Genomic DNA, 26,608 nt, shown 5'->3' on the forward strand with positions numbered 1-26,608 from the left:
ATTCCTATGAAGTAGAATTATAACAAATTTATGGTGTTTACCAGGCAAATCTGATTGGTGTTATTCTATGGAAAATACCCTGTTCTGGTAACACACCATCAAAAAATAAAAGTGATTTTAAAAATGTTCCTAAGCGATCTTAATGAGCCTGTGTCTCTGTGTTCTAAGAGGAAGTGGTGTAGTTCTGCTGATCAGAGGAGACACACAGTGAGTGGTCTGGTCAAGGCCAGTAGCAGTAGGAAGTGCAGGGATGCATCCAAAATGGCACCCTATTCCCTTTATTCCCACTGGTCAAAAGTAGTGCACTATATCGGAATATGGTGTAATTTCAGACAGAGTTAGTTGTCTGGTGGATGACAGTAGCAGTAACAGCAGGTAAAGTGAGTAGACCCAGAACAAAGCAGGGCCAGATATTGATCAGGTCTGACTGATGACCTGATGATCTCTGGGGAGAGATAAGACTAATGATCTGAGGTGCTCTCTCTCTCTCACTGATTTGGGCAGTCCTTTTTGACAATTCGGAAGGCCAGTTGGGATAATGTCACTATCTGACAAGGCCGGCTTGTACAGTGCTTGTCTATGGCTGATCCTCCTTTCCCACTTTTTCTTTAACAATCAGCTCAGCGGTAAAGACCAAACAGCCCAGAGGTAAAGACCAAACAGCCCAGAGGTAAAGACCAAACAGCCCAGAGGTAAAGACCAAACAGCCCAGAGGTAAAGACCAAACAGCCCAGAGGTAAAGACCAAACAGCCCAGAGGTAAAGACCAAACAGCCCAGAGGTAAAGACCAAACAGCCCAGAGGTAAAGACCAAACAGCCCAGAGGTAAAGACCAAACAGCCCAGAGGTAAAGACCAAACAGCCCAGAGGTAAAGACCAAACAGCCCAGAGGTAAAGACCAAACAGCCCAGAGGTAAAGACCAAACAGCCCAGAGGTAAAGACCAAACAGCCCAGAGGTAAAGACCAAACAGCCCAGAGGTAAAGACCAAACAGCCCAGAGGTAAAGACCAAACAGCCCAGAAGTAAAGACCAAACAGCCCAGAGGTAAAGACCAAACAGCCCAGAGGTAAAGACCAAACAGCCCAGAGGTAAAGACCAAACAGCCCAGAGGTAAAGACCAAACAGCCCAGAGGTAAAGACCAAACAGCCCAGAGGTAAAGACCAAACAGCCCAGAGGTAAAGACCAAACAGCCCAGAGGTAAAGACCAAACAGCCCAGAGGTAAAGACCAAACAGCCCAGAGGTAAAGACCAAACAGCCCAGAGGTAAAGACCAAACAGCCCAGAGGTAAAGACCAAACAGCCCAGAGGTAAAGACCAAACAGCCCAGAGGTAAAGACCAAACAGCCCAGAGGTAAAGACCAAACAGCCCAGAGGTAAAGACCAAACAGCCCAGAGGTAAAGACCAAACAGCCCAGCGGTAAAGACCAAACAGCCCAGAGGTAAAGACCAAACAGCCCAGAGGTAAAGACCAATCAGCCCAGAGGTAAAGACCAATCAGCCCAGAGGTAAAGACCAATCAGCCCAGAGGTAAAGACCAATCAGACCAGAGGTAAAGACAAATCAGCCCAGAGGTAAAGATCAATCAGCCCAGAGGTAAAGACCAATCAGCCCAGAGGTAAAGACCAAACAGCCCAGAGGTAAAGACCAATCAGCCCAGAGGTAAAAACTTGAAACTAGGGGAAGGCCAGGGCCAAAAAGCACCAGCGCAGCCACCACTGAAGTGTCCAGCCTACTCAGAGGAGCCAGCCAGAAGGTCAATTATTCACGCCATGTTTGCCTCGGTGAAGTCTTGCGGCCGGGGAAGAGGTGTCTGAACACACAGCTATATGAATACAGCCCCCACACTTCAAAAAACTGAAAATATACCCTAAATCTCAAGAATGAACGCTGCAAATGAAGAAGGAAAAAAGCCTCACATTCGTCAATCGTGTGGTGGTGTTATTCTAAGGGATCCGACCACAGGTTTAAATCTACTCAAGACACCTCAGGGCAACACAAATTGGCCCCATTTATTCACATTGGGCCTTTTAGAATAAAAAGGGTCTCTGTTTCTCCTAACTGGCTGGCTGAGCCATTCACATAACAGTGACGATTCCCTGAGCCATCAAAGCTGGATGGAGACCAGCACGTCATCCTCATATCTCACTGTGTCCGTCCGTCCGTCCATGAGTGAGTGAGTGAGTGTGTGTGTGTGTCTGTCTGTGAGTGTGTGTCTGTGCACCTCTCTCTCTCTGTCTCTTATCATCCCCAGCAGTGTAGTGGAGTTGCTGTTTACCAGGCTGTGGCAGAGCAGAGCGGGCCCAGAGCGGTGCTAGTGGGCTGGGCAGACGGACAGGTAGAGATAGTGACCATGAAGTGGCGCCACCGCTGTTTTTAATCACCAGCCTGCGAGGCTCCTCTCCGGCTGGGCTGGCATGACCCTGAGCTCCATCCCTCCACAGCAACATGCATTTTTAATCACACCGGTCATTCAATATAGAGAGAGCAGCAGCTGTCAATCACACAACATGTAAACACTAACCCCATACTCTAGAAGGTTGTGGAACCCAGCTAGGTCCCTGAATACACACTCATTTGCAGATCTAAAAAAGATACCAGTGATTTATCATACCCCCTGCCTTGCTCCCTGCCTCGCTCCCTCCCTCTCTCCATATTTCTCTTTGTGACCTCTCATCTCCTCCACGTCTCTCAATTTCTCTGTCTTCTTCGCTTTCCTATCCCTTTCTACTCCCGTCACGCACTCCTTCTGCTTGTTGACATTTGAGGTAGTATCTACTACGTAAACTAGACCCTGATACTGTAGTTTGTATTGGAGCAGGGTGGAGAGCAGCAGCTTCTCCCTCCATAAACTCTGATCTTTACACACCACTGGAGAAGGCCAACACAGTGTGTGTGTTGTGTGGCATCCCCGGGTCAGATTGGCCCCCCCTGGATCACATCATCTCTGCCCATCCATCAGCTGGTGAGCAGAGTGGACGCACAGTGTTATGAAACAGAACGGGTGCAAAGCGGAGGAAGGAAAGGTGGCAGGCACTCCGTGAGCCGTAGTAGCATGCAGGAAACGCCTGGGGGTGGAGCGGAGCAATGGGTAGAAGTACAAGACAGCAAATGAAGTAAGTGCATATTGTATTGACCTGAGTGTGTGAGCACGATAGGGTTGGTGCTGCGCGGGTGTCAGGAGGAACGGGGGCGAGGGAGAGACAGATGAGGTGGGTGGGGGGGGGGGTGATATTTTGTACATCACTAATTGGAGCTAATTGTGAGAAAGCACAGAGACTAAATCATTATGCACTCTGTCTGGCCCATTGTGCCCTCTGTCTGGCCCATTGTGCCCTCTGTCTGGCCCATTGTGCCCTCTGTCTGGCCCATTGTGCCTTCTCACAGGACCAAGTAACACTAAACCCAGCGCCGATGCCCGCTGCCGAACAATCACACCAACTTAACTTCATTGCTCTGACACTAGAAAGGACTATTAGAACTCATTTGAGAAAATATCCTACCCGTTCAGCCCTTAGCACTGGGAGAATGTCTACCTCCCAAATGGCACCCTATTCCCTATACTGCACTACTGTTGACCATAGGACTCAGGTCAAAAGTAGTACACTAAGTAGGGAATAGGGTGCCATTTGGGAGGTAGACATTTTAGCGTAGAATAGAGGAGACAGAAGAACAAGCACACGGGATGAGAAGGGGATTTGCCCCAACGGCACTTCAAGAGCTAATTACTGATTTATGTTTATGATTATGCAGCTAATGCAACAACGCACAGTTATAACAGAGGTTAAGTTAAATGTGTGGCCATCCGTGTACACTCTGCCCTCCAGAGTCACCCTCCTCTTCCCTCTGCCATCTCCAGCCTCCACAGCCTGTCACATATCAACCTGAAGTGCTTGGTGCTCTTTGTACTTGTTACTGAGTTGGAAGGAGTTGAGGCTGGCTAATCGGCTTCATTTGAATGAGTTGAGTGGAGTTGGTTGAGCTGTTAGCGTTGTCATGCTGACTTGTCCAGACGAGACAGACACAGCGACACACTGACAAAGACTTGATGGAAAGCGCCGTACAGACGGAACAGAACGGCTGAAAAGCTGATAGTTTGTGTGATAAGAGATCTGAGGCCAGAGCACTACTCAGATGGACTGATGTCTGATCTCCACTGAGGGTTTTAAGAGGGAACAGGGACGTAATGGAGGAGGACTGAAAGGGTCCTACTCTCAGCATGTCACCAATAAGAAGGCAAAGACAATCTCCCATAGAGAATAAACTGGCACCGGGCTAATGGTGCACACATACACACGCACAAATAGTACATATACACACACAGTGTATAACACTTACATCCAGCCAGGAGGTATTGGTAATATTGCACCAGGTCAGAGGCCAGCACCAGAGGGTGGTTGGAGAGAAAGGGAGGCTGCAGCTCATTCCACAGTGGAGTCCTGTAACAACCAAACACAACAAACACACAGTCAATTACAGAGAACATCTCAGGATCTCTCCCAAATGGCACCCTATTCCCAATGTAGTGCACTACTGTATAAATCACATACAGTAATATATTGTGCAGTTATACAGTAATGTAAGTAAATCTTCATAACATGAACCACAGCTTAGCAGAGTGTGTGTGTGTGAGAGAGAGAGTGTGTGTGAGAGAGAGAAAGTGTGTGTGTGAGAAAGGGTCAGTTACCTGGCCAGGCTCCAGCAGGCCCGTGGACATGTGTTGAGCTCCAGGGGTGTGTCATCGCTGATCTTCTGGGCTGTGCTGATTGGCCGAGGCTCCAGGACATGCTCCACTAGGGTGCCATAGCAACTGAGGATGTAGAGGGACTCCACCACTGACCGGCTGGACTGGTCTGAGGAACAGGGGAGGTCAACAGGTCAATGTTACAAAGTAAGAGGAGCGTGGTGTTGTGACATTGCTAAGTGTTTTGTCTACTTCGCCCAGCATCTCCCTGAGTGGGTTTGTACTTCCTTGACCTTAATGTTGGGTCTACACAGGGGGCTTAGAAAGGTCAATGCACAGATCCAAGTCAAATGGTATTTGCGATTCTCACACCGATTTTAAACTTCTACATTTAGCCAAATGAAAGCGAAATGAAAGTGTTTTAGTGTGATGGTGGTTTTGGGGGTAACAGCTAGGATACTAATGCACTAGTGGGATATGTCATGATGAACATAATGCTACAAAGCCAAAGCGACCCCTCCTCACCTTTCTCTCTCTTCATGTTGGGGTTGGTCATGTACCAGGAGCGTGAGGCAGCAAAGACAGCAGCCACACAGAACTCTCCTCCACTGGACTTACTGGGGGAGATCTGGGGGGGAGGCTTGGCTTTGCTGCAGGAGAAACAGCGAAAGAGAGAGGGGGTGAGTGGGTAGCAGAACACAGCCGAAGGGACACAGAGTTCTCCTCTTGGAGAAAATAAAGGTTGGCGGTTTGAGTTGTTAGATCAACTAAAGCTGTAGTTAAAGAATGAGAGAATGATACCAATCTGGTTTGAGATATTAAAGTTCAAACACTGTCACATCTGTGAACAAAGAACAAGCCAAGCTTTTAATAGAATTACATTTCATGCGATTTAACTAAATAAAGAGATGAGCATGACTTAAAATGAAGTGTATTGGTAGCAAAAAATATATATATTTTTTGCCTTGAATTGTCTCCAATTTCACTGTGCCGGTGTTTGGACAAATGATTTATGTACTGGTCTCTACTATTCAATTAAAAACAGCATTAGACATAATACAGGATATTTCCTCCCTCATCCAACACAGGGTGCCTGCAGTCGGAACGGGATAACGTGTGTCTCTGTGTGTATTCTCATGCCAGTAGATCAGCTCTGTAGTTGATGACATCCTTCCTTTTGTCATGAAGCATGTCATGTACACTGAAACCACCACAGGCTGGCCTGACCATTGACTGTACTGAGGACTGGGTTTGTCCACACGCCGGGAAAACACACACATGAATAGAACTGAGTTCCAGTGAATACCCGAGGATGCCATAATGGTTATCACTTGAACATGAGTCTCGAATGCTGCTAGTCTTCCAGCTGCTTCCCCTAGTCTCACTTTGAGTTAGCCGTTTGAGAGAATTTACTGGGAGTTAGTGGATTATTCAGACATGTCAGGACCGTTTGGATGAAAGCGAACACAGGAAAGGTTCCGTATGGTGACAGTGCTGCATATGCTAGTGATGGGAGAACAGTAGCGGAGTGGCCTGGTATTATTGTCCAGCCCTATAACCAAGGTGGACAGTAAAACCCCCTGTTTTCACTCACACACACTCCAAGATTTTGGAACATGAAAATTGTCTATAATGAAATGTAATATTCAACAATTCACTTCTGATCAATTCCTCAAACATTTTCCATACTACCTACCCCAAAGTGGTTCTGTTGAATCCAGTGTGAAGGCATACTGTCCAGTACTGGAACTATCCTTGGTCTCACAGCCTCAACCTGACACACTAACACAGCCTGACACACTAATAGGTGTTGAATGACCTGTTGTGGGCCTCAACTCTCCCTCCTCTTCCCTTATATCTGTCAGCAGCTGGTAAATGACTCACAGGACGAGGGGAGATGTTGATGTCTTAGTTTAGCCGACACCGTGTGATGGGTGTTTCTGGGTAGAACAGGGGGAAGGCCTTAGTGGCTGTGTATTTATTAGTGTTGGATAAAGGGGGAGGCTAAATAACCAAATATCTACAGTAAGCCGTGCTAGCTGATGAGAGAGAGATAGGACCATGTCAGGATATTGCCTTGGCTAACTCTACGGCCCTCTTTCTCCTCCTCGGATCTGTCCATCCGTCCGATTGTCTGTCTGTCTCTGTCAGTGTGTCCAGGAGATAGAGCCATGAAAACATCAGAGCCTCGGCCGGACGACCAGGGGTCAGCCAATACAGCACACTGCATCCTTCTCACTCCGCATTCCCTCTCTCTTTTCTATTCCAGTCACACTAACTACGTTTTCTCATTCAGTCACTCTCTACGTTTTCTCTTCCAGTCACACTAACTACGTTTTCTCATTCAGTCACTCTCTACGTTTTCTCTTCCAGTCACACTCCCTACGTTTTCTCATTCAGTCACTCTCACTCTACGTTTTCTCATTCAGTCACTCTCTCTACGTTTTCTCTTCCAGTCACTCTCTCTACGTTTTCTCATTCAGTCACTCGCTCTACATTTTCTCATTCAGTCACTCTCTCTACGTTTTCTCATTCAGTCACTCTCACTCTACGTTTTCTCACTCAGTCACTCTCACTCTACGTTTTCTCATTCAGTCACTCTCTCTACGTTTTCTCTTCCAGTCACTCTCTCTACGTTTTCTCATTCAGTCACTCTCTCTACGTTTTCTCATTCAGTCACTCTCACTCTACGTTTTCTCACTCAGTCACTCTCTCTCTACATTTTCTCATTCAGTCACTCTCTACGTTTTCTCTTCCAGTCACTCTCTACGTTTTCTCTTCCAGTCACTCTCTCTCTACGTTTTCTCATTCAGCCACTACGTTTTCTCATTCAGTCACTCTCTCTACATTTTCTCATTCAGTCACTCTCTCTACGTTCTCATTCAGTCACTCTCTCTCTATGTTTTCTCATTCAGTCACTCTCTCTACGTTCTCATTCAGTCACTCTCTCTACGTTTTCTCATTCAGTCACTCTCTCTATGTTTTCTCATTCAGTCACTCTCTCTCCCTTTTCTCTTCCAGTCACACTCTACATTTTCTCATTCAGTCACTCTCTCTCTACGTTTTCTCATTCAGTCACTCTCTCTACGTTTTCTCTTCCAGTCACTCTCTCTACGTTTTCTCATTCAGTCACTCGCTCTACATTTTCTCTTCCAGTCACACTCTCTACGTTTTCTCATTCAGTCACTCTCTCTACGTTCTCATTCAGTCACTCTCTCTACGTTTTCTCATTCAGTCACTCTCTCTCCCTTTTCTCTTCCAGTCACACTCTCTACATTTTCTCATTCAGTCACTCTCTACGTTTTCTCTTCCAGTCACTCTCTACGTTTTCTCTTCCAGTCACTCTCTCTCTACGTTTTCTCATTCAGCCACTACGTTTTCTCATTCAGTCACTCTCTCTACATTTTCTCATTCAGTCACTCTCTCTACGTTCTCATTCAGTCACTCTCTCTCTATGTTTTCTCATTCAGTCACTCTCTCTACGTTCTCATTCAGTCACTCTCTCTACGTTTTCTCATTCAGTCACTCTCTCTATGTTTTCTCATTCAGTCACTCTCTCTCCCTTTTCTCTTCCAGTCACACTCTCTACATTTTCTCATTCAGTCACTCTCTCTCTACGTTTTCTCATTCAGTCACTCTCTCTACGTTTTCTCTTCCAGTCACTCTCTCTACGTTTTCTCATTCAGTCACTCGCTCTACATTTTCTCTTCCAGTCACACTCTCTACGTTTTCTCATTCAGTCACTCTCTCTACGTTCTCATTCAGTCACTCTCTCTACGTTTTCTCATTCAGTCACTCTCTCTCCCTTCTCTTCCAGTCACACTCTCTACATTTTCTCATTCAGTCACTCTCTCTACGTTTTCTCATTCAGTCACTCTCACTCTACGTTTTCTCACTCAGTCACTCTCTCTCTACGTTTTCTCATTCAGTCACTCTCTCTCCCTTTTCTCTTCCAGTCACACTCTCTACATTTTCTCATTCAGTCACTCTCTACGTTTTCTCTTCGTCACTCTCTACGTTTTCTCTTCCAGTCACTCTCTCTCTACGTTTTCTCATTCAGCCACTACGTTTTCTCATTCAGTCACTCTCTCTACATTTTCTCATTCAGTCACTCTCTCTACGTTCTCATTCAGTCACTCTCTCTCTATGTTTTCTCATTCAGTCACTCTCTCTACGTTCTCATTCAGTCACTCTCTCTACGTTTTCTCATTCAGTCACTCTCTCTATGTTTTCTCATTCAGTCACTCTCTCTCCCTTTTCTCTTCCAGTCACACTCTCTACATTTTCTCATTCAGTCACTCTCTCTCTACGTTTTCTCATTCAGTCACTCTCTCTACGTTTTCTCTTCCAGTCACTCTCTCTACGTTTTCTCATTCAGTCACTCGCTCTACATTTTCTCTTCCAGTCACACTCTCTACGTTTTCTCATTCAGTCACTCTCTCTACGTTCTCATTCAGTCACTCTCTCTACGTTTTCTCATTCAGTCACTCTCTCTCCCTTTTCTCTTCCAGTCACACTCTCTACATTTTCTCATTCAGTCACTCTCTCTCTACGTTTTCTCATTCAGTCACTCTCTCTACGTTCTCATTCAGTCACTCTCACTCTACGTTTTCTGATTCAGTCACTCTCTCTCCATTTTCTCTTCCAGTCACACTCTCTACGTTTTCTCATTCAGTCACTCTCTCTACGTTCTCATTCGGTCACTCTCTCTACGTTTTCTCATTCAGCCACTCTACGTTTTCTCATTCAGTCACACTCTACGTTTTCTCATTCAGTCACTCTCTACGTTTTCTCATTCAGTCACTCTCTACGTTTTCTCATTCAGTCACTCTCTCTACGTTTTCTCATTCAGTCACTCTCTCTACGTTTTCTCATTCAGTCACTCTCTCTACGTTCTCATTCAGTCACTCTCTCTACGTTTTCTCATTCAGTCACTCTCTCTCCCTTTTCTCTTCCAGTCACACTCTCTACATTTTCTCATTCAGTCACTCTCTCTACGTTTTCTCATTCAGTCACTCTCACTCTACGTTTTCTCACTCAGTCACTCTCTCTCTACGTTTTCTCATTCAGTCACTCTCTCTCCCTTTTCTCTTCCAGTCACACTCTCTACATTTTCTCATTCAGTCACTCTCTACGTTTTCTCTTCCAGTCACTCTCTACGTTTTCTCTTCCAGTCACTCTCTCTCTACGTTTTCTCATTCAGCCACTACGTTTTCTCATTCAGTCACTCTCTCTACATTTTCTCATTCAGTCACTCTCTCTCTATGTTTTCTCATTCAGTCACTCTCTCTACGTTCTCATTCAGTCACTCTCTCTACGTTTTCTCATTCAGTCACTCTCTCTATGTTTTCTCATTCAGTCACTCTCTCTCCCTTTTCTCTTCCAGTCACACTCTCTACATTTTCTCATTCAGTCACTCTCTCTCTACGTTTTCTCATTCAGTCACTCTCTCTACGTTTTCTCTTCCAGTCACTCTCTCTACGTTTTCTCATTCAGTCACTCGCTCTACATTTTCTCTTCCAGTCACACTCTCTACGTTTTCTCATTCAGTCACTCTCTCTACGTTCTCATTCAGTCACTCTCTCTACGTTTTCTCATTCAGTCACTCTCTCTCCCTTTTCTCTTCCAGTCACACTCTCTACATTTTCTCATTCAGTCACTCTCTCTCTATGTTTTCTCATTCAGTCACTCTCTCTACGTTCTCATTCAGTCACTCTCTCTACGTTCTCATTCAGTCACTCTCACTCTACGTTTTCTGATTCAGTCACTCTCTCTCCATTTTCTCTTCCAGTCACACTCTCTACGTTTTCTCATTCAGTCACTCTCTCTACGTTCTCATTCGGTCACTCTCTCTACGTTTTCTCATTCAGCCACTCTACGTTTTCTCATTCAGTCACACTCTACGTTTTCTCATTCAGTCACTCTCTACGTTTTCTCATTCAGTCACTCTCTCTACGTTTTCTCATTCAGTCACTCTCTCTACGTTTTCTCATTCAGTCACTCTCTACGTTCTCATTCAGTCACTCTCTCTACGTTTTCTCATTCAGTCACTCTCTCTCTACGTTTTCTCATTGTCACTCTCTCTACGTTTTCTCATTCAGTCACTCTCTCTCTACGTTTTCTCATTGTCACTCTCTCTACGTTTTCTCATTCAGTCACTCTCTACGTTTTCTCATTCCGTCACTCTCTCTCCCTTTTCTCTTCCAGTCACACTCTCTACCTTTTCTCATTCAGTCACTCTACGTTTTCTCTTCCAGTCACACTCTCTACGTTTTTTCATTCAGTCACTCTCTCTCCCTTTTCTCATTCAGTCACTCTCTCTACGTTCTCATTCAGTCACTCTCTCTACATTTTCTCATTCAGTCACTCTCTCTACATTTTCTCATTCAGTCACTCTCTCTACATTTTCTCATTCAGTCACTCTCTACGTTTTCTCATTGTCACTCTATCTACGTTTTCTCATTGTCACTCTCTCTACGTTTTCTCATGCAGTCACTCTCTCTACGTTCTCATTTAGTCACTCTCACTCTACGTTTTCTCATTCAGTCACTCTCTCTACGTTTTCTCTTCCAGTCACTCTCTCTACGTTTTCTCATTCAGTCACTCGCTCTACATTTTCTCATTCAGTCACTCTCTCTACGTTTTCTCATTCAGTCACTCTCACTCTACGTTTTCTCATTCAGTCACTCTCTCTCTACGTTTTCTCTTCCAGTCACACTCTCTACGTTTTCTCATTCAGTCACTCTCTCTATGTTTTCTCATTCAGTCACTCTCTCTACGTTCTCATTCAGTCACTCTCTCTACGTTTTCTCATTCAGTCACTCTCTCTACGTTTTCTCATTCAGTCACTCTCTACGTTTTCTCATTCAGTCACTCTCTACGTTTTCTCATTCAGTCACTCTCTCTACGTTTTCTCATTCAGTCACTCTCTCTACGTTTTCTCATTCAGTCACTCTCTACGTTCTCATTCAGTCACTCTCTCTACGTTTTCTCATTCAGTCACTCTCTCTCTACGTTTTCTCATTGTCACTCTCTCTACGTTTTCTCATTCAGTCACTCTCTCTCTACGTTTTCTCATTCCGTCACTCTCTCTCCCTTTTCTCTTCCAGTCACACTCTCTACCTTTTCTCATTCAGTCACTCTACGTTTTCTCTTCCAGTCACACTCTCTACGTTTTTTCATTCAGTCACTCTCTCTCCCTTTTCTCATTCAGTCACTCTCTCTACGTTCTCATTCAGTCACTCTCTCTACATTTTCTCATTCAGTCACTCTCTCTACATTTTCTCATTCAGTCACTCTCTCTCTACATTTTCTCATTCAGTCACTCTCTACGTTTTCTCATTGTCACTCTCTACGTTTTCTCATGCAGTCACTCTCTCTACGTTCTCATTTAGTCACTCTCACTCTACGTTTTCTCATTCAGTCACTCTCTCTACGTTTTCTCTTCCAGTCACTCTCTCTACGTTTTCTCATTCAGTCACTCGCTCTACATTTTCTCATTCAGTCACTCTCTCTACGTTTTCTCATTCAGTCACTCTCTCTCTATGTTTTCTCATTCAGTCACTCTCTCTACGTTCTCATTCAGTCACTCTCTCTACGTTTTCTCATTCAGTCACTCTCTCTCCCTTTTCTCTTCCAGTCACACTCTCTACATTTTCTCATTCAGTCACTCTCTCTACGTTTTCTCATTCAGTCACTCTCTCTACGTTCTCATTCAGTAACTCTCACTCTACGTTTTCTGATTCAGTCACTCTCTCTCCATTTTCTCTTCCAGTCACACTCTCTACGTTTTCTCATTCAGTCACTCTCTCTACGTTCTCATTCAGTCACTCTCTCTACGTTTTCTCATTCAGCCACTCTCTCTACGTTTTCTCATTCAGTCACTCTCTACGTTTTCTCATTCAGTCACTCTCTCTACGTTTTCTCATTCAGTCACTCTCTACGTTCTCATTCAGTCACTCTCTCTACGTTTTCTCATTCAGTCACTCTCTCTACGTTCTCATTCAGTCACTATCTCTCCCTTTTCTCATTCAGTCACTCTCTCTACGTTTTCTCATTCAGTCACTCTCTCTACGTTTTCTCATTCCGTCACTCGCTCTCCCTTTTCTCTTCCAGTCACACTCTCTACCTTTTCTCATTCAGTCACTCTCTCTACGTTTTCTCATTGTCACTCTCTCTCTACATTTTCTCATTTAGTCACTCTCGCTCTACATTTTCTCATTGTCACTCTCTCTACGTTCTCGTTCAGTCACTCTCACTCTACGTTTTCTCATTCAGTCACTCTCTCTCCCCTTTCTCTTCCAGTCACACTCTCTACGTTCTCATTCAGTCACTATCTCTCCCTTTTCTCATTCAGTCACTCTCTCTACGTTTTCTCATTCAGTCACTCTCTACGTTTTCTCTTCCAGTCACTCTCTACGTTTTCTCTTCCAGTCACTCTCTCTCTACGTTTTCTCATTCAGCCACTACGTTTTCTCATTCAGTCACTCTCTCTACATTTTCTCATTCAGTCACTCTCTCTACGTTCTCATTCAGTCACTCTCTCTCTATGTTTTCTCATTCAGTCACTCTCTCTACGTTCTCATTCAGTCACTCTCTCTACGTTTTCTCATTCAGTCACTCTCTCTATGTTTTCTCATTCAGTCACTCTCTCTCCCTTTTCTCTTCCAGTCACACTCTCTACATTTTCTCATTCAGTCACTCTCTCTCTACGTTTTCTCATTCAGTCACTCTCTCTACGTTTTCTCTTCCAGTCACTCTCTCTACGTTTTCTCATTCAGTCACTCGCTCTACATTTTCTCTTCCAGTCACACTCTCTACGTTTTCTCATTCAGTCACTCTCTCTACGTTCTCATTCAGTCACTCTCTCTACGTTTTCTCATTCAGTCACTCTCTCTCCCTTTTCTCTTCCAGTCACACTCTCTACATTTTCTCATTCAGTCACTCTCTCTCTACGTTTTCTCATTCAGTCACTCTCTCTACGTTCTCATTCAGTCACTCTCACTCTACGTTTTCTGATTCAGTCACTCTCTCTCCATTTTCTCTTCCAGTCACACTCTCTACGTTTTCTCATTCAGTCACTCTCTCTACGTTCTCATTCGGTCACTCTCTCTACGTTTTCTCATTCAGCCACTCTACGTTTTCTCATTCAGTCACACTCTACGTTTTCTCATTCAGTCACTCTCTACGTTTTCTCATTCAGTCACTCTCTACGTTTTCTCATTCAGTCACTCTCTCTACGTTTTCTCATTCAGTCACTCTCTCTACGTTTTCTATTCAGTCACTCTCTCTACGTTCTCATTCAGTCACTCTCTCTACGTTTTCTCATTCAGTCACTCTCTCTCCCTTTTCTCTTCCAGTCACACTCTCTACATTTTCTCATTCAGTCACTCTCTCTACGTTTTCTCATTCAGTCACTCTCACTCTACGTTTTCTCACTCAGTCACTCTCTCTCTACGTTTTCTCATTCAGTCACTCTCTCTCCCTTTTCTCTTCCAGTCACACTCTCTACATTTTCTCATTCAGTCACTCTCTACGTTTTCTCTTCCAGTCACTCTCTACGTTTTCTCTTCCAGTCACTCTCTCTCTACGTTTTCTCATTCAGCCACTACGTTTTCTCATTCAGTCACTCTCTCTACATTTTCTCATTCAGTCACTCTCTCTCTATGTTTTCTCATTCAGTCACTCTCTCTACGTTCTCATTCAGTCACTCTCTCTACGTTTTCTCATTCAGTCACTCTCTCTATGTTTTCTCATTCAGTCACTCTCTCTCCCTTTTCTCTTCCAGTCACACTCTCTACATTTTCTCATTCAGTCACTCTCTCTCTACGTTTTCTCATTCAGTCACTCTCTCTACGTTTTCTCTTCCAGTCACTCTCTCTACGTTTTCTCATTCAGTCACTCGCTCTACATTTTCTCTTCCAGTCACACTCTCTACGTTTTCTCATTCAGTCACTCTCTCTACGTTCTCATTCAGTCACTCTCTCTACGTTTTCTCATTCAGTCACTCTCTCTCCCTTTTCTCTTCCAGTCACACTCTCTACATTTTCTCATTCAGTCACTCTCTCTCTATGTTTTCTCATTCAGTCACTCTCTCTACGTTCTCATTCAGTCACTCTCTCTACGTTCTCATTCAGTCACTCTCACTCTACGTTTTCTGATTCAGTCACTCTCTCTCCATTTTCTCTTCCAGTCACACTCTCTACGTTTTCTCATTCAGTCACTCTCTCTACGTTCTCATTCGGTCACTCTCTCTACGTTTTCTCATTCAGCCACTCTACGTTTTCTCATTCAGTCACACTCTACGTTTTCTCATTCAGTCACTCTCTACGTTTTCTCATTCAGTCACTCTCTCTACGTTTTCTCATTCAGTCACTCTCTCTACGTTTTCTCATTCAGTCACTCTCTACGTTCTCATTCAGTCACTCTCTCTACGTTTTCTCATTCAGTCACTCTCTCTCTACGTTTTCTCATTGTCACTCTCTCTACGTTTTCTCATTCAGTCACTCTCTCTCTACGTTTTCTCATTGTCACTCTCTCTACGTTTTCTCATTCAGTCACTCTCTACGTTTTCTCATTCCGTCACTCTCTCTCCCTTTTCTCTTCCAGTCACACTCTCTACCTTTTCTCATTCAGTCACTCTACGTTTTCTCTTCCAGTCACACTCTCTACGTTTTTTCATTCAGTCACTCTCTCTCCCTTTTCTCATTCAGTCACTCTCTCTACGTTCTCATTCAGTCACTCTCTCTACATTTTCTCATTCAGTCACTCTCTCTACATTTTCTCATTCAGTCACTCTCTCTACATTTTCTCATTCAGTCACTCTCTACGTTTTCTCATTGTCACTCTATCTACGTTTTCTCATTGTCACTCTCTCTACGTTTTCTCATGCAGTCACTCTCTCTACGTTCTCATTTAGTCACTCTCACTCTACGTTTTCTCATTCAGTCACTCTCTCTACGTTTTCTCTTCCAGTCACTCTCTCTACGTTTTCTCATTCAGTCACTCGCTCTACATTTTCTCATTCAGTCACTCTCTCTACGTTTTCTCATTCAGTCACTCTCACTCTACGTTTTCTCATTCAGTCACTCTCTCTCTATGTTTTCTCATTCAGTCACTCTCTCTACGTTCTCATTCAGTCACTCTCTCTACGTTTTCTCATTCAGTCACTCTCTCTACGTTTTCTCATTCAGTCACTCTCTACGTTTTCTCATTCAGTCACTCTCTACGTTTTCTCATTCAGTCACTCTCTCTACGTTTTCTCATTCAGTCACTCTCTCTACGTTTTCTCATTCAGTCACTCTCTACGTTCTCATTCAGTCACTCTCTCTACGTTTTCTCATTCAGTCACTCTCTCTCTACGTTTTCTCATTGTCACTCTCTCTACGTTTTCTCATTCAGTCACTCTCTCTCTACGTTTTCTCATTCCGTCACTCTCTCTCCCTTTTCTCTTCCAGTCACACTCTCTACCTTTTCTCATTCAGTCACTCTACGTTTTCTCTTCCAGTCACACTCTCTACGTTTTTTCATTCAGTCACTCTCTCTCCCTTTTCTCATTCAGTCACTCTCTCTACGTTCTCATTCAGTCACTCTCTCTACATTTTCTCATTCAGTCACTCTCTCTACATTTTCTCATTCAGTCACTCTCTCTCTACATTTTCTCATTCAGTCACTCTCTACGTTTTCTCATTGTCACTCTCTACGTTTTCTCATGCAGTCACTCTCTCTACGTTCTCATTTAGTCACTCTCACTCTACGTTTTCTCATTCAGTCACTCTCTCTACGTTTTCTCTTCCAGTCACTCTCTCTACGTTTTCTCATTCAGTCACTCGCTCTACATTTTCTCATTCAGTCACTCTCTCTACGTTTTCTCATTCAGTCACTCTCTCTCTATGTTTTCTCATTCAGTCACTCTCTCTACGTTCTCATTCAGTCACTCTCTCTACGTTTTCTCATTCAGTCACTCTCTCTCCCTTTTCTCTTCCAGTCACACTCTCTACATTTTCTCATTCAGTCACTCTCTCTACGTTTTCTCATTCAGTCACTCTCTCTACGTTCTCATTCAGTAACTCTCACTCTACGTTTTCTGATTCAGTCACTCTCTCTCCATTTTCTCTTCCAGTCACACTCTCTACGTTTTCTCATTCAGTCACTCTCTCTACGTTCTCATTCAGTCACTCTCTCTACGTTTTCTCATTCAGCCACTCTCTCTACGTTTTCTCATTCAGTCACTCTCTACGTTTTCTCATTCAGTCACTCTCTCTACGTTTTCTCATTCAGTCACTCTCTACGTTCTCATTCAGTCACTCTCTCTACGTTTTCTCATTCAGTCACTCTCTCTACGTTCTCATTCAGTCACTATCTCTCCCTTTTCTCATTCAGTCACTCTCTCTACGTTTTCTCATTCAGTCACTCTCTCTACGTTTTCTCATTCCGTCACTCGCTCTCCCTTTTCTCTTCCAGTCACACTCTCTACCTTTTCTCATTCAGTCACTCTCTCTACGTTTTCTCATTGTCACTCTCTCTCTACATTTTCTCATTTAGTCACTCTCGCTCTACATTTTCTCATTGTCACTCTCTCTACGTTCTCATTCAGTCACTCTCACTCTACGTTTTCTCATTCAGTCACTCTCTCTCCCCTTTCTCTTCCAGTCACACTCTCTACGTTCTCATTCAGTCACTCTCTCTACGTTCTCATTCAGTCACTCTCTCTACATTTTCTCATTCAGTCACTCTCTCTACATTTTCTTATTCAGTCACTCTCTACGTTTTCTCATTCAGTCACTCTCTCTACGTTCTCATTCAGTCACTCTCTCTCTACGTTTTCTCATTCCGTCACTCTCTCTCGCTTTTCTCTTCCAGTCACTCTCTACCTTTTCTCATTCAGTCACTCTCTCTACGTTTTCTATTCCCGTCACACTCTCTACGTTTTCTCATTCAGTCACTCTCTCTCTACATTTTCTCATTCAGTCACTCTCTCGCTACATTTTCTCATTCAGTCACTCTCTCTCTACATTTTCTCATTCAGTCACTCTCTCTACGTTTTCTCATTCAGTCACTCTCTCTACGTTCTCATTCAGTCACTCTCTCTACGTTTTCTCATTCAGTCACTCTCTCTATGTTTTCTCATTCAGTCACTCTCTCTCCCTTTTCTCTTCCAGTCACACTCTCTACGTTCTCATTCAGTCACTCTCTCTATATGTTTTCTCACAGTCACTCTCTCTACGTTTTCTATTCCCGTCACACTCTCTACGTTTTCTCATTCAGTCACTCTCTCTACGTTTTCTCATTCAGTCACTCTCTCTCTACATTTTCTCATTCAGTCACTCTTTCTACGTTTTCTCATTCAGTCACTCTCTCTACGTTCTCATTCAGTCACTCTCTCTACGTTCTCATTCAGTCACTCTCTACATTTTCTCATTCAGTCACTCTCTCTACGTTCTCATTCAGTCACTCTCTCTCTCTGTTTTCATTCAGTCACTCTCTCTCTCTGTTTTCTCATTCAGTCACTCTCTCTCTACGTTTTCTCATTCAGTCACTCTCTCTCTACGTTTTCTCATTCAGTCACTCTACGTTTTCTCATTCAGTCACTGTCTCTCTACCTTTTCTCATTCCGTCACTCTCTCTCCCTTTTCTCTTCCAGTCACACTCTCTACCTTTTCTCATTCAGTCACTCTCTCTACGTCTTCTCATTCAGTCACTTTCTCTCTACGTTTTCTCCTTCAGTCACTCTCTCTCCCTTTTCTCTTCCAGTCACACTCTCTACGTTTTCTCATTCAGTCACTCTCTCTACGTTTTCTCATTCAGTCACTCTCTACGTTTTCTCATTCAGTCACTCTCTCTACGTTTTCTCATTCAGTCACTCTCTCTCTACATTTTCTCATTCAGTCACTCTCTCTACGTTCTCATTCAGTCACTCTCTCTACGTTTTCTCATTCAGTCACTCTCTCTACGTTTTCTCATTCAGTCACTCTCTCTACGTTCTCATTCAGTCACTCTCTACGTTCTCATTCAGTCACTCTCTCTATGTTTTCTCATTCAGTCACTCTCTCTACGTTTTCTCATTCCGTCACTCTCTCTCCCTTTTCTCTTCCAGTCACACTCTCTACGTTTTCTCATTCAGTCACTCTCTCTACGTCTTCTCATTCAGTCACTTTCTCTCTACGTTTTCTCATTCAGTCACTCTCTCTCCCTTTTCTGTTCCAGTCACACTCTCTACGTTCTCATTCAGTCACTCTCTCTACGTTTTCTCATTCAGTCACTCTCTCTACGTTTTCTCATTCAGTCACTCTCTCTACGTTCTCATTCAGTCACTCTCTCTCTACGTTTTCTCATTCAGTCACTCTCTCTACGTTTTCTCATTCAGTCACTCTCTCTCTACGTTTTCTCATTCAGTCACTCTCTCTACGTTCTCATTCAGTCACTCTCTCTACGTTTTCTCATTCAGTCACTCTCTCTACGTTTTATCTTCCCGTCACACTCTCTACGTTTTCTCATTCAGTCACTCTCTCTACGTTTTATCCTCCCGTCACACTCTCTACGTTTTCTCATTCAGTCACTCTCTCTCTACATTTTCTCAATCAGTCTCTCTCTCTACCTTTTCTCATTCAGTCACTCTCTCTACCTTTTCTCATTGTCACTCTCTCTATGTTTTCTCATTCAGTCACTCTCTCTCTACGTTTTCTCATTCAGTCACTCTCTCTATGTTTTCTCATTCCGTCACTCTCTCACTACCTTTTCTCATTCAGTCACTCTACGTTTTCTCTTCCAGTCACTCTCTACGTTTTCTCTTCCAGTGACACTCTCTACCTTTTCTCATTCAGTCACTCTACGTTTTCTCATTCAGTCACTCTCTCTCTACGTTCTCATTCAGTCACTCTCTACGTTTTCTCATTCAGTCGCTCTCTCTCTACGTTTTCTCATTCAGTCGCTCTCTCTCTACGTTTTCTCATTCAGTCACTCTCTCTCTACGTTTTCTCATTCAGTCACTCTACGTTCTCATTCAGTCACTCTCTCTACGTTCTCATTCAGTCACTCTCTACGTTTTCTCATTCAGTCGCTCTCTCTCTACGTTTTCTCATTCAGTCGCTCTCTCTCTACGTTTTCTCATTCAGTCGCTCTCTCTCTACGTTTTCTCATTCAGTCACTCTCTCTCTACGTTTTCTCATTCAGTCACTCTCTACGTTCTCATTCAGTCACTCTCTCTACGTTTTCTCATTCAGTCACTCTCTACGTTTTCTCATTCAGTCACTCTCTCTACGTTTTCTCATTCAGTCACTCTCTCTACGTTTTCTCATTCAGTCACAATCTCTACGTTTTCTCATTGTCACTCTCTCTGTTTATCAACCTCTCTAATGCAACATCTGCATATCAAAGTATGACTAATATGGAGAAGATGGGAAACAACAAATCCTGTTCCACGCTCTGGATCTCTCTTTAACAGAATCAATGATATGGGAGCTGGTGAATGGTTTGGGAAGGGAGGCAAAGAGGGTTGGGGTATGTGTTAGTCATAACAGAACACGTAACCTCACCCACCATGATTTGTGTGGGTGCGTGCGCGTGCGTCTGACAGCTAGTGGTGAGCGACATGGAGTCTGTAGGGCTCTTCTTTAGTGAGGTTTACTACCATCTCTCCAACGTTCTGCTTCCTCTCTCACGTACTGGAAAAAAATGGAAATCCTCAAGGCTTGTGGTCAACCGGTTTCAATATCCTCAGGAAACACAAATCCTATTCCAGGGTGGCTTGACTTTGGTTTTGGGGTGAAATCTTATGCTGACGCATTTGCCACACGGAGCTGCGTGTGGTGTGAAGAAAGGTATTTTCTAGCCCCGCTATTCACCGTTGCCTTTGGGCAGAGGCAGGCTTGAGTAATATTTCAAGAAATAGCATTTAAAAAGTACATGTTTTCATGAATTGAGGGGAAAGGCCCAATGACAAATGAAATATTATAGAAATGTGGCTAAGAAGAGGAGAAGGCTGCAAGGAGCTATGCTGCAGGGCTGGCCTGGGTACTAACACACACGTATGTACGCCCAAACACACGCGCACACACCACAGACTGTGATAAATTGTCCTTGTGGTGTCTCCATACTGATCAGCTAGAGTGGCTGCTCTCCCTTTGAAGAATCCTGGGTTACCACCGTCTGCCAATGGGAGTGGGATCACAGCTTGGTTTTCTGAGTAGAAATGGCCGCAAAAGTTTATTCATCTGCGTTTCAAATCATTATTTTCCACTCGGTCTCACTTGAAGTGGCTTGAAAGTGTTGAGGTTTTGACAGACAGACAGACAGACCGACAGAGACAGACCGACCGACAGAGACAGACCGACAGACAGAGACAGACCGACAGACAGAGTACTCTGGACTCCGTATGGTACAGAGGAACCGGTCAGGAAAGAGGAACAAAATTAAAAAAATAACCCAGTATCAATAAACTATGAAAAATAAATATACAGAGTGGGACGGGGGAGAGAGGGGGGCGATGGATGTCACTAAACCGAAGCCAAATCCCCTTTACTCTTCTTCCCTCTCCCCACAAAATGTTTTTTTGTGCTATTAGGAAGAGACTTCATTTTCTCTGCAACTTTAATTCACTGAAGAGACTACTCGCATGTCATTTCCACTTTTAATTTAACAAATGAGGACTCTTGACTGAGCTAATAGCTTTTCCTCAGGGGCATAATTCAATCTGCGACGTCCACCATCAAAGTTGTTTGGCATTACAGGGCTGAGGCGAACATGAGGCGCCATCAAGGGGTCGGGAGGGGGGCAGGGTGAGAGCAGCAGCTGACAGCCTCCATTTATTTTCAGGGCCCTCACCGTAAACAAATCCGATAGAGCCGCTCGTCCAGCGACTAAGAGCAGGGGGGGCTGTAGGGTAGAGCAGACCAGTGGTTGCATCCAAAATGGCACCATATTCCCTATATACAATTTTACCAGGGCCCATAGGGTTCTGGTCAAAAGTAGGGCACTACATAGGGAATCATTTGGAAAACACGCAGTGTAACGCTAAACGGGGGTGAGAGGAGCGGACGCAAAGACAGAGAGAGAGAGAGAGACAGAGAGAGAGAGACAGACAGAGAGAGAGACAGGGAGAGACAGAGAGAGAGAGAGAGAGAGAGAGAGAGAGACAGAGAGAGAGAGAGAGAGACAGAGAGAGAGACAGAGAGAGACACAGAGAGAGACACAGAGAGAGACAGAGAGAGACACAGAGAGAGACAGAGAGAGACAGAGAGAGAGACAGAGAGAGAGAGACAGAGAGAGACAGAGAGAGAGACAGGGAGAGACAGAGAGAGAGAGAGACAGAGAGAGAGAGAGACAGAGAGAGACACATAGAGAGACAGAGAGAGACACAGAGAGAGACAGAGAGAGACAGAGAGAGACAGAGAGAGAGAGACAGAGAGAGACACAGAGAGAGACACAGAGAGAGACACAGAGAGAGAGAGACACACACAGAGAGAGAGAGAGAGAGACACAGAGAGAGAGAGAGAGAGAGAGAGAGAGCGCTTTGGCCAGCCATGTGGAGGACAGATCCTTCAAAGTCACGTTTATTATTTTAAAGCAGCCTTCCAAAACAAAGGTGGCCTTGGGGCAGGAGGCTGGAGCTACAGACAGAAGGCCGTAATGATGAGGCCATTTGGAAGTTTTAGCATCTCAGGGAAGGAATTAGAGGCTGTGTCCCCTATGTGCCCTGGTCAATAGAGTGCACATATGTAGAGAATAGGGTGTCACTTGGGATGCACACAGAATCAGAGACTTCAACCTCCTTTCCTCGCTCTATGTCTAATGTTCCTCCTCATCATACTAATACTGAGAGAGGGATTTATTGTGGAATGGTTGTATCCCCTGCCGGCCTGCCACACCCCAGAACAGCCCTAGATGGAGGTTCCATGTGGTGTTGGCACTGAGGCTATATTTAACAGCGAGTCTAGTGTGATCTCATGTAATTGGACAACAGTGGTCAGAGAGGTTACTCGCCACACTCGTCCATCCTGAGCTGTTAAAAAAAGGAGGGATACAGAGAAGGAGAATGAGGGATCATTAGGGTTCAGAGAAGAGGCAGACGTGCTACTGTATGTGTCATTGGGTGTGTCCTCATGACACCCTATTCCCTATATACACACAGACACATACACTATTTTTGACACGTGTAATGCCCTACATTCTAGGGGATAGGGTGAGAGGAAAAGAGGTTCAGGTCCTCATGTCAACACCCTCTATAGCCCGTCCAAACACCACACTTACTGTTTATAAAACACATTGGAATGATAAAGTTTGACAAATGATCTGTTATGCCCTCAGTTCGGGGACAAATGCCATTACAGAAACAATACTGCTTTAACTAGCTCGCTTGAGTTGGAGCCAAAGGCAGGCAGTTACTGTCACTGTGGGGGGGTTCATCATGCTAACAAATGCTAATGATGTACCTTTGAAAAGCATACCACTCTGAAATCACTAAGAGCCTAACTGGGAGGGAGGGGAGGGAGGGGAGGGAGGGGAGGGAGGGGGAGGGGAGGGAGGGGAGGGAGGGGGAGGGGAGGGAGGGGAGGGAGGGGGAGGGGAGGGAGGGGGAGGGGAGGGGAGGGAGGGGGAGGGGAGGGAGGGGAAGGAGGGGAAGGGGAGGGGAGGGAGGGGAAGGGGAGGGGAGGGCCACAACAACTGAGGAAAGCCAAGACTTGGGGAAGGTCCACATGCTACTCATTTCCTAAAGTGAATGGAGGGAGTCGGCAGTCACGGAGGAACGAGAGAGGGTTGAGAGAGGGTCGAGAGAGGGTTGAGAGAGGGATTCGTCGTTGTCGGAGGAAAAGTTCACTGCACTGCCATTGAGCCCAGCCAATCAATCATCTGTCCATAAGTGACTCTGTCATAATGGGGCTTCTTTTTAAAAGCTTGTAAGCATCTGATTTCACAAGACAGCGTTGACAGGGAGAGACTGGACTTTCTGCCCTCCTGAGTATTAGAGCTACATTGTTAGAAAACTCACGGCTAACTTAGAGAATTTAATGTTCTCTGTCGTTCGCAGTAGATTTAGGCCCAAACTGAGCGGCGTGGACACAAAAATGTCATATTAAACATATAGGCCTGCATGCGGCTGTGTAATTTACATTGAGGAAAATTGGCTATGACAAAATGCTGTATCAAATGTGATATCTTTCATCACAACTGAGGTAAATTAGATGAATTCGAAACAGAATGAAGCATGAATAGTGAAATGTCTGTACGTACAAAATAACACTGCTTTTTCAGGACTATACAATCCACCTCTTATTGCAAAATGTTCCAGGATCAAGGAAATGATTATAAGCCTATAACAAATCAACAAACATATTCCAAGTCGACAACAAGGCTTTCCTCTTAGTTCACACATAAGCACTACGTTGTTTTCCCAGAAAGGAAGGCAAATCCCTCATTACATGACACTTATGACATTAACCAATTACATCATATAATTGATGTAAAGAGAAAAGGCGCCAAATAGACGGATGGCTAAAGCCACATTAGGCCTGCTCACAACGGACAGGCTGTGTGCAATTTAGGACTCACGCATGCACACGCACATCCGATTGTTCAACAATATTGCCAAGAAATAACAAAGGGCGATAAAACCACAAATAGGAACAACATGACATCAACACAAAGGCCTTATTCTTAAATAAACCGTGTCTGTGGTTTAATGTGAACAGCAAAAAAAAGAGAATGAGTGTGTGAGAAATAAATAAACAGCAAGAGTGAGCGAGACAGGGAGGTAGGGAGACAGGGAGGGAGGTAGTGAGACAGGGAGGGAGACAAGGAGGGAGGGAGACAGGGAGACGGAGCAAGACAGGGAGGTAGGGAGCGAGACAGGGAGACGGAGCGAGACAGGGAGGTAGGGAGCGAGACAGGGAGGTAGGGAGCGAGACAGGGAGGTAGGGAGCGAGACAGGGAGGTAGGGAGCGAGACATGGAGGTAGGGAGACAGGGAGGTAGGGAGGGAGGTAGCGAGACAGGGAGGGAGGGAGACAGGGAGGGAGGGAGACAAGGAGACAGGGAGACGGAGCGAGACAGGGAGGTAGGGAGCGAGACAGGGAGACGGAGCGAGACAGGGAGGTAGGGAGCGAGACAGGGAGGTAGGGAGCGAGACAGGGAGGGAGGGAGCGAGACAGGGAGGGAGGGAGCGAGACAGGGAGGGAGGTAGGGAGCGAGACAGGGAGGGAGGTAGGGAGCGAGACAGGGAGGGAGGTAGGGAGCGAGACAGGGAGGGAGGTAGGGAGGTAGGGAGCGAGACAGGGAGGGAGGGAGCGAGACAGGTAGCGAGACAGGGAGGGAGGTAGCGAGACAGGGAGGGAGGTAGCAAGACAGGTAGCGAGACGGAGGGAGGTAGCGAGCGAGCGAGACAGAAAGGGAGGGAGGGAGCGAGCGAGACAGAAAGGGAGGGAGGGAGCGAGCGAGCAAGACAGAAAGGGAGGGAGGGAGCGAGCGAGCGAGACAGAAAGGGAGGGAGGGAGCGAGCGAGCGAGACAGAAAGGGAGGGATGGAGCGAGCGAGACAGAAAGGGAGGGAGGGAGCGAGCGAGACAGAAAGGGAGGGAGGGAGCGAGCAAGACAGAAAGGGAGAGAGGGAGCGAGCAAGACAGAAAGGGAGGGAGGAAGGGAGCAAGCGACAGGGAGGAAGGGAGCAAGCGACAGGGAGGAAGGGAGCAAGCGACAGGGAGGAAGGGAGCAAGCGACAGGGAGGAAGGGAGCAAGCGACAGGGAGGGAGGGAGCAAGCGACAGGGAGGGAGGAAGCGAGCGAGCGAGACAGGGAGGGACGGAGCGAGCGAGACAGGGAGGGACGGAGCGAGCGAGCGAGACAGGGAGGGACGGAGCGAGCGAGCGAGACAGGGAGGGACGGAGCGAGCGAGCGAGACAGGGAGGGACGGAGCGAGCGAGCGAGCGAGACAGGAAGGGAGGGAGCGTGCGAGACCGAGAGGGAGGGAGCGTGCGAGACCGAGAGGGAGGGAGCGAGCGAGACCGAGAGGGAGGGAGCGAGCGAGACCGAGAGGGAGGGAGCGAGCGAGACCGGGAGGGAGGGAGCGAGCGAGACAGGGAGGGAGGGAGGGGCAGAGCGAGACAGGGAGGGAGGGAGCGAGCGAGACAGGGAGGGAGGGAGCGAGCGAGACAGGGAGGGAGGGAGGGAGCGAGACAGGGAGGGAGACAGGGAGGGAGGGAGGGAGCGAGACAGGGAGGGAGGGAGGGAGCGAGCGAGACAGGGAGGGAGCGAGACAGGGAGGGAGCGAGACAGGGAGGGAGCGAGACAGGGAGGGAGCGAGACAGGGAGGGAGCGAGCGAGACAGGGAGGGAGCGAGACAGGGAGGGAGCGAGACAGGGAGGGAGCGAGACAGGGAGGGAGCGAGACAGGGAGGGAGCGAGACAGGGAGGGAGCGAGACAGGGAGGGAGCGAGACAGGGAGGGAGCGAGACAGGAAGGGAGCGAGACAGGAAGGGAGCGAGACAGGGAGGGAGCGAGACAGGGAGGGAGCGAGACAGGAAGGGAGCGAGACAGGGAGGGAGCGAGACAGGGAGGGAGCGAGACAGGAAGGGAGCGAGACAGGAAGGGAGCGAGACAGGAAGGGAGCGAGACAGGAAGGGAGCGAGACAGGGAGGGAGCGAGACAGGGAGGGAGCGAGACAGGGAGGGAGCGAGACAGGAAGGGAGCGAGACAGGAAGGGAGCGAGACAGGAAGGGAGCGAGACAGGAAGGGAGCGAGACAGGAAGGGAGCGAGACAGGAAGGGAGCAAGCGACAGGGAGGGAGGGAGCAAGCGAGCGAGACAGGGAGGAACGAGCGAGCGAGCCAGGGAGGGACGGAGCAAGCGAGCGAGCGAGACAGGGAGGGAGGGAGCGTGCGAGACCGGGAGGGAGGGAGCGAGCGAGACCGGGAGGGAGGGAGCGAGCGAGACCGGGAGGGAG

General features: G+C 46.2%; 1 protein-coding gene across 14 annotated transcripts in view; it reads right to left on the reverse strand.

Moving 5' to 3' along the window:
* The window catches only part of LOC110503843 (BCAS3 microtubule associated cell migration factor), a 340,843-nt gene that overhangs the window by 209,108 nt on the left and 105,127 nt on the right, over positions 1–26,608 (reverse strand). For all 14 annotated transcript variants that reach the window (XM_090218455.1, XM_090218451.1, XM_090218453.1 and 11 more), the window contains 3 exons: positions 5,208–5,332; positions 4,686–4,851; positions 4,337–4,437 (listed from right to left, as the gene is read on the reverse strand). In XM_090218455.1, the coding sequence (XP_090074581.1) occupies positions 4,337–4,437; positions 4,686–4,851; positions 5,208–5,332 (392 nt within the window). The remainder of the gene's footprint in view (positions 1–4,336; positions 4,438–4,685; positions 4,852–5,207; positions 5,333–26,608) is intronic.

The sequence above is a fragment of the Oncorhynchus mykiss genome, chromosome 24 (genome assembly GCF_057628025.1).
Source record: "Oncorhynchus mykiss isolate SJ-2025 chromosome 24, ASM5762802v1, whole genome shotgun sequence".
NCBI lineage: Eukaryota > Metazoa > Chordata > Actinopteri > Salmoniformes > Salmonidae > Oncorhynchus > Oncorhynchus mykiss.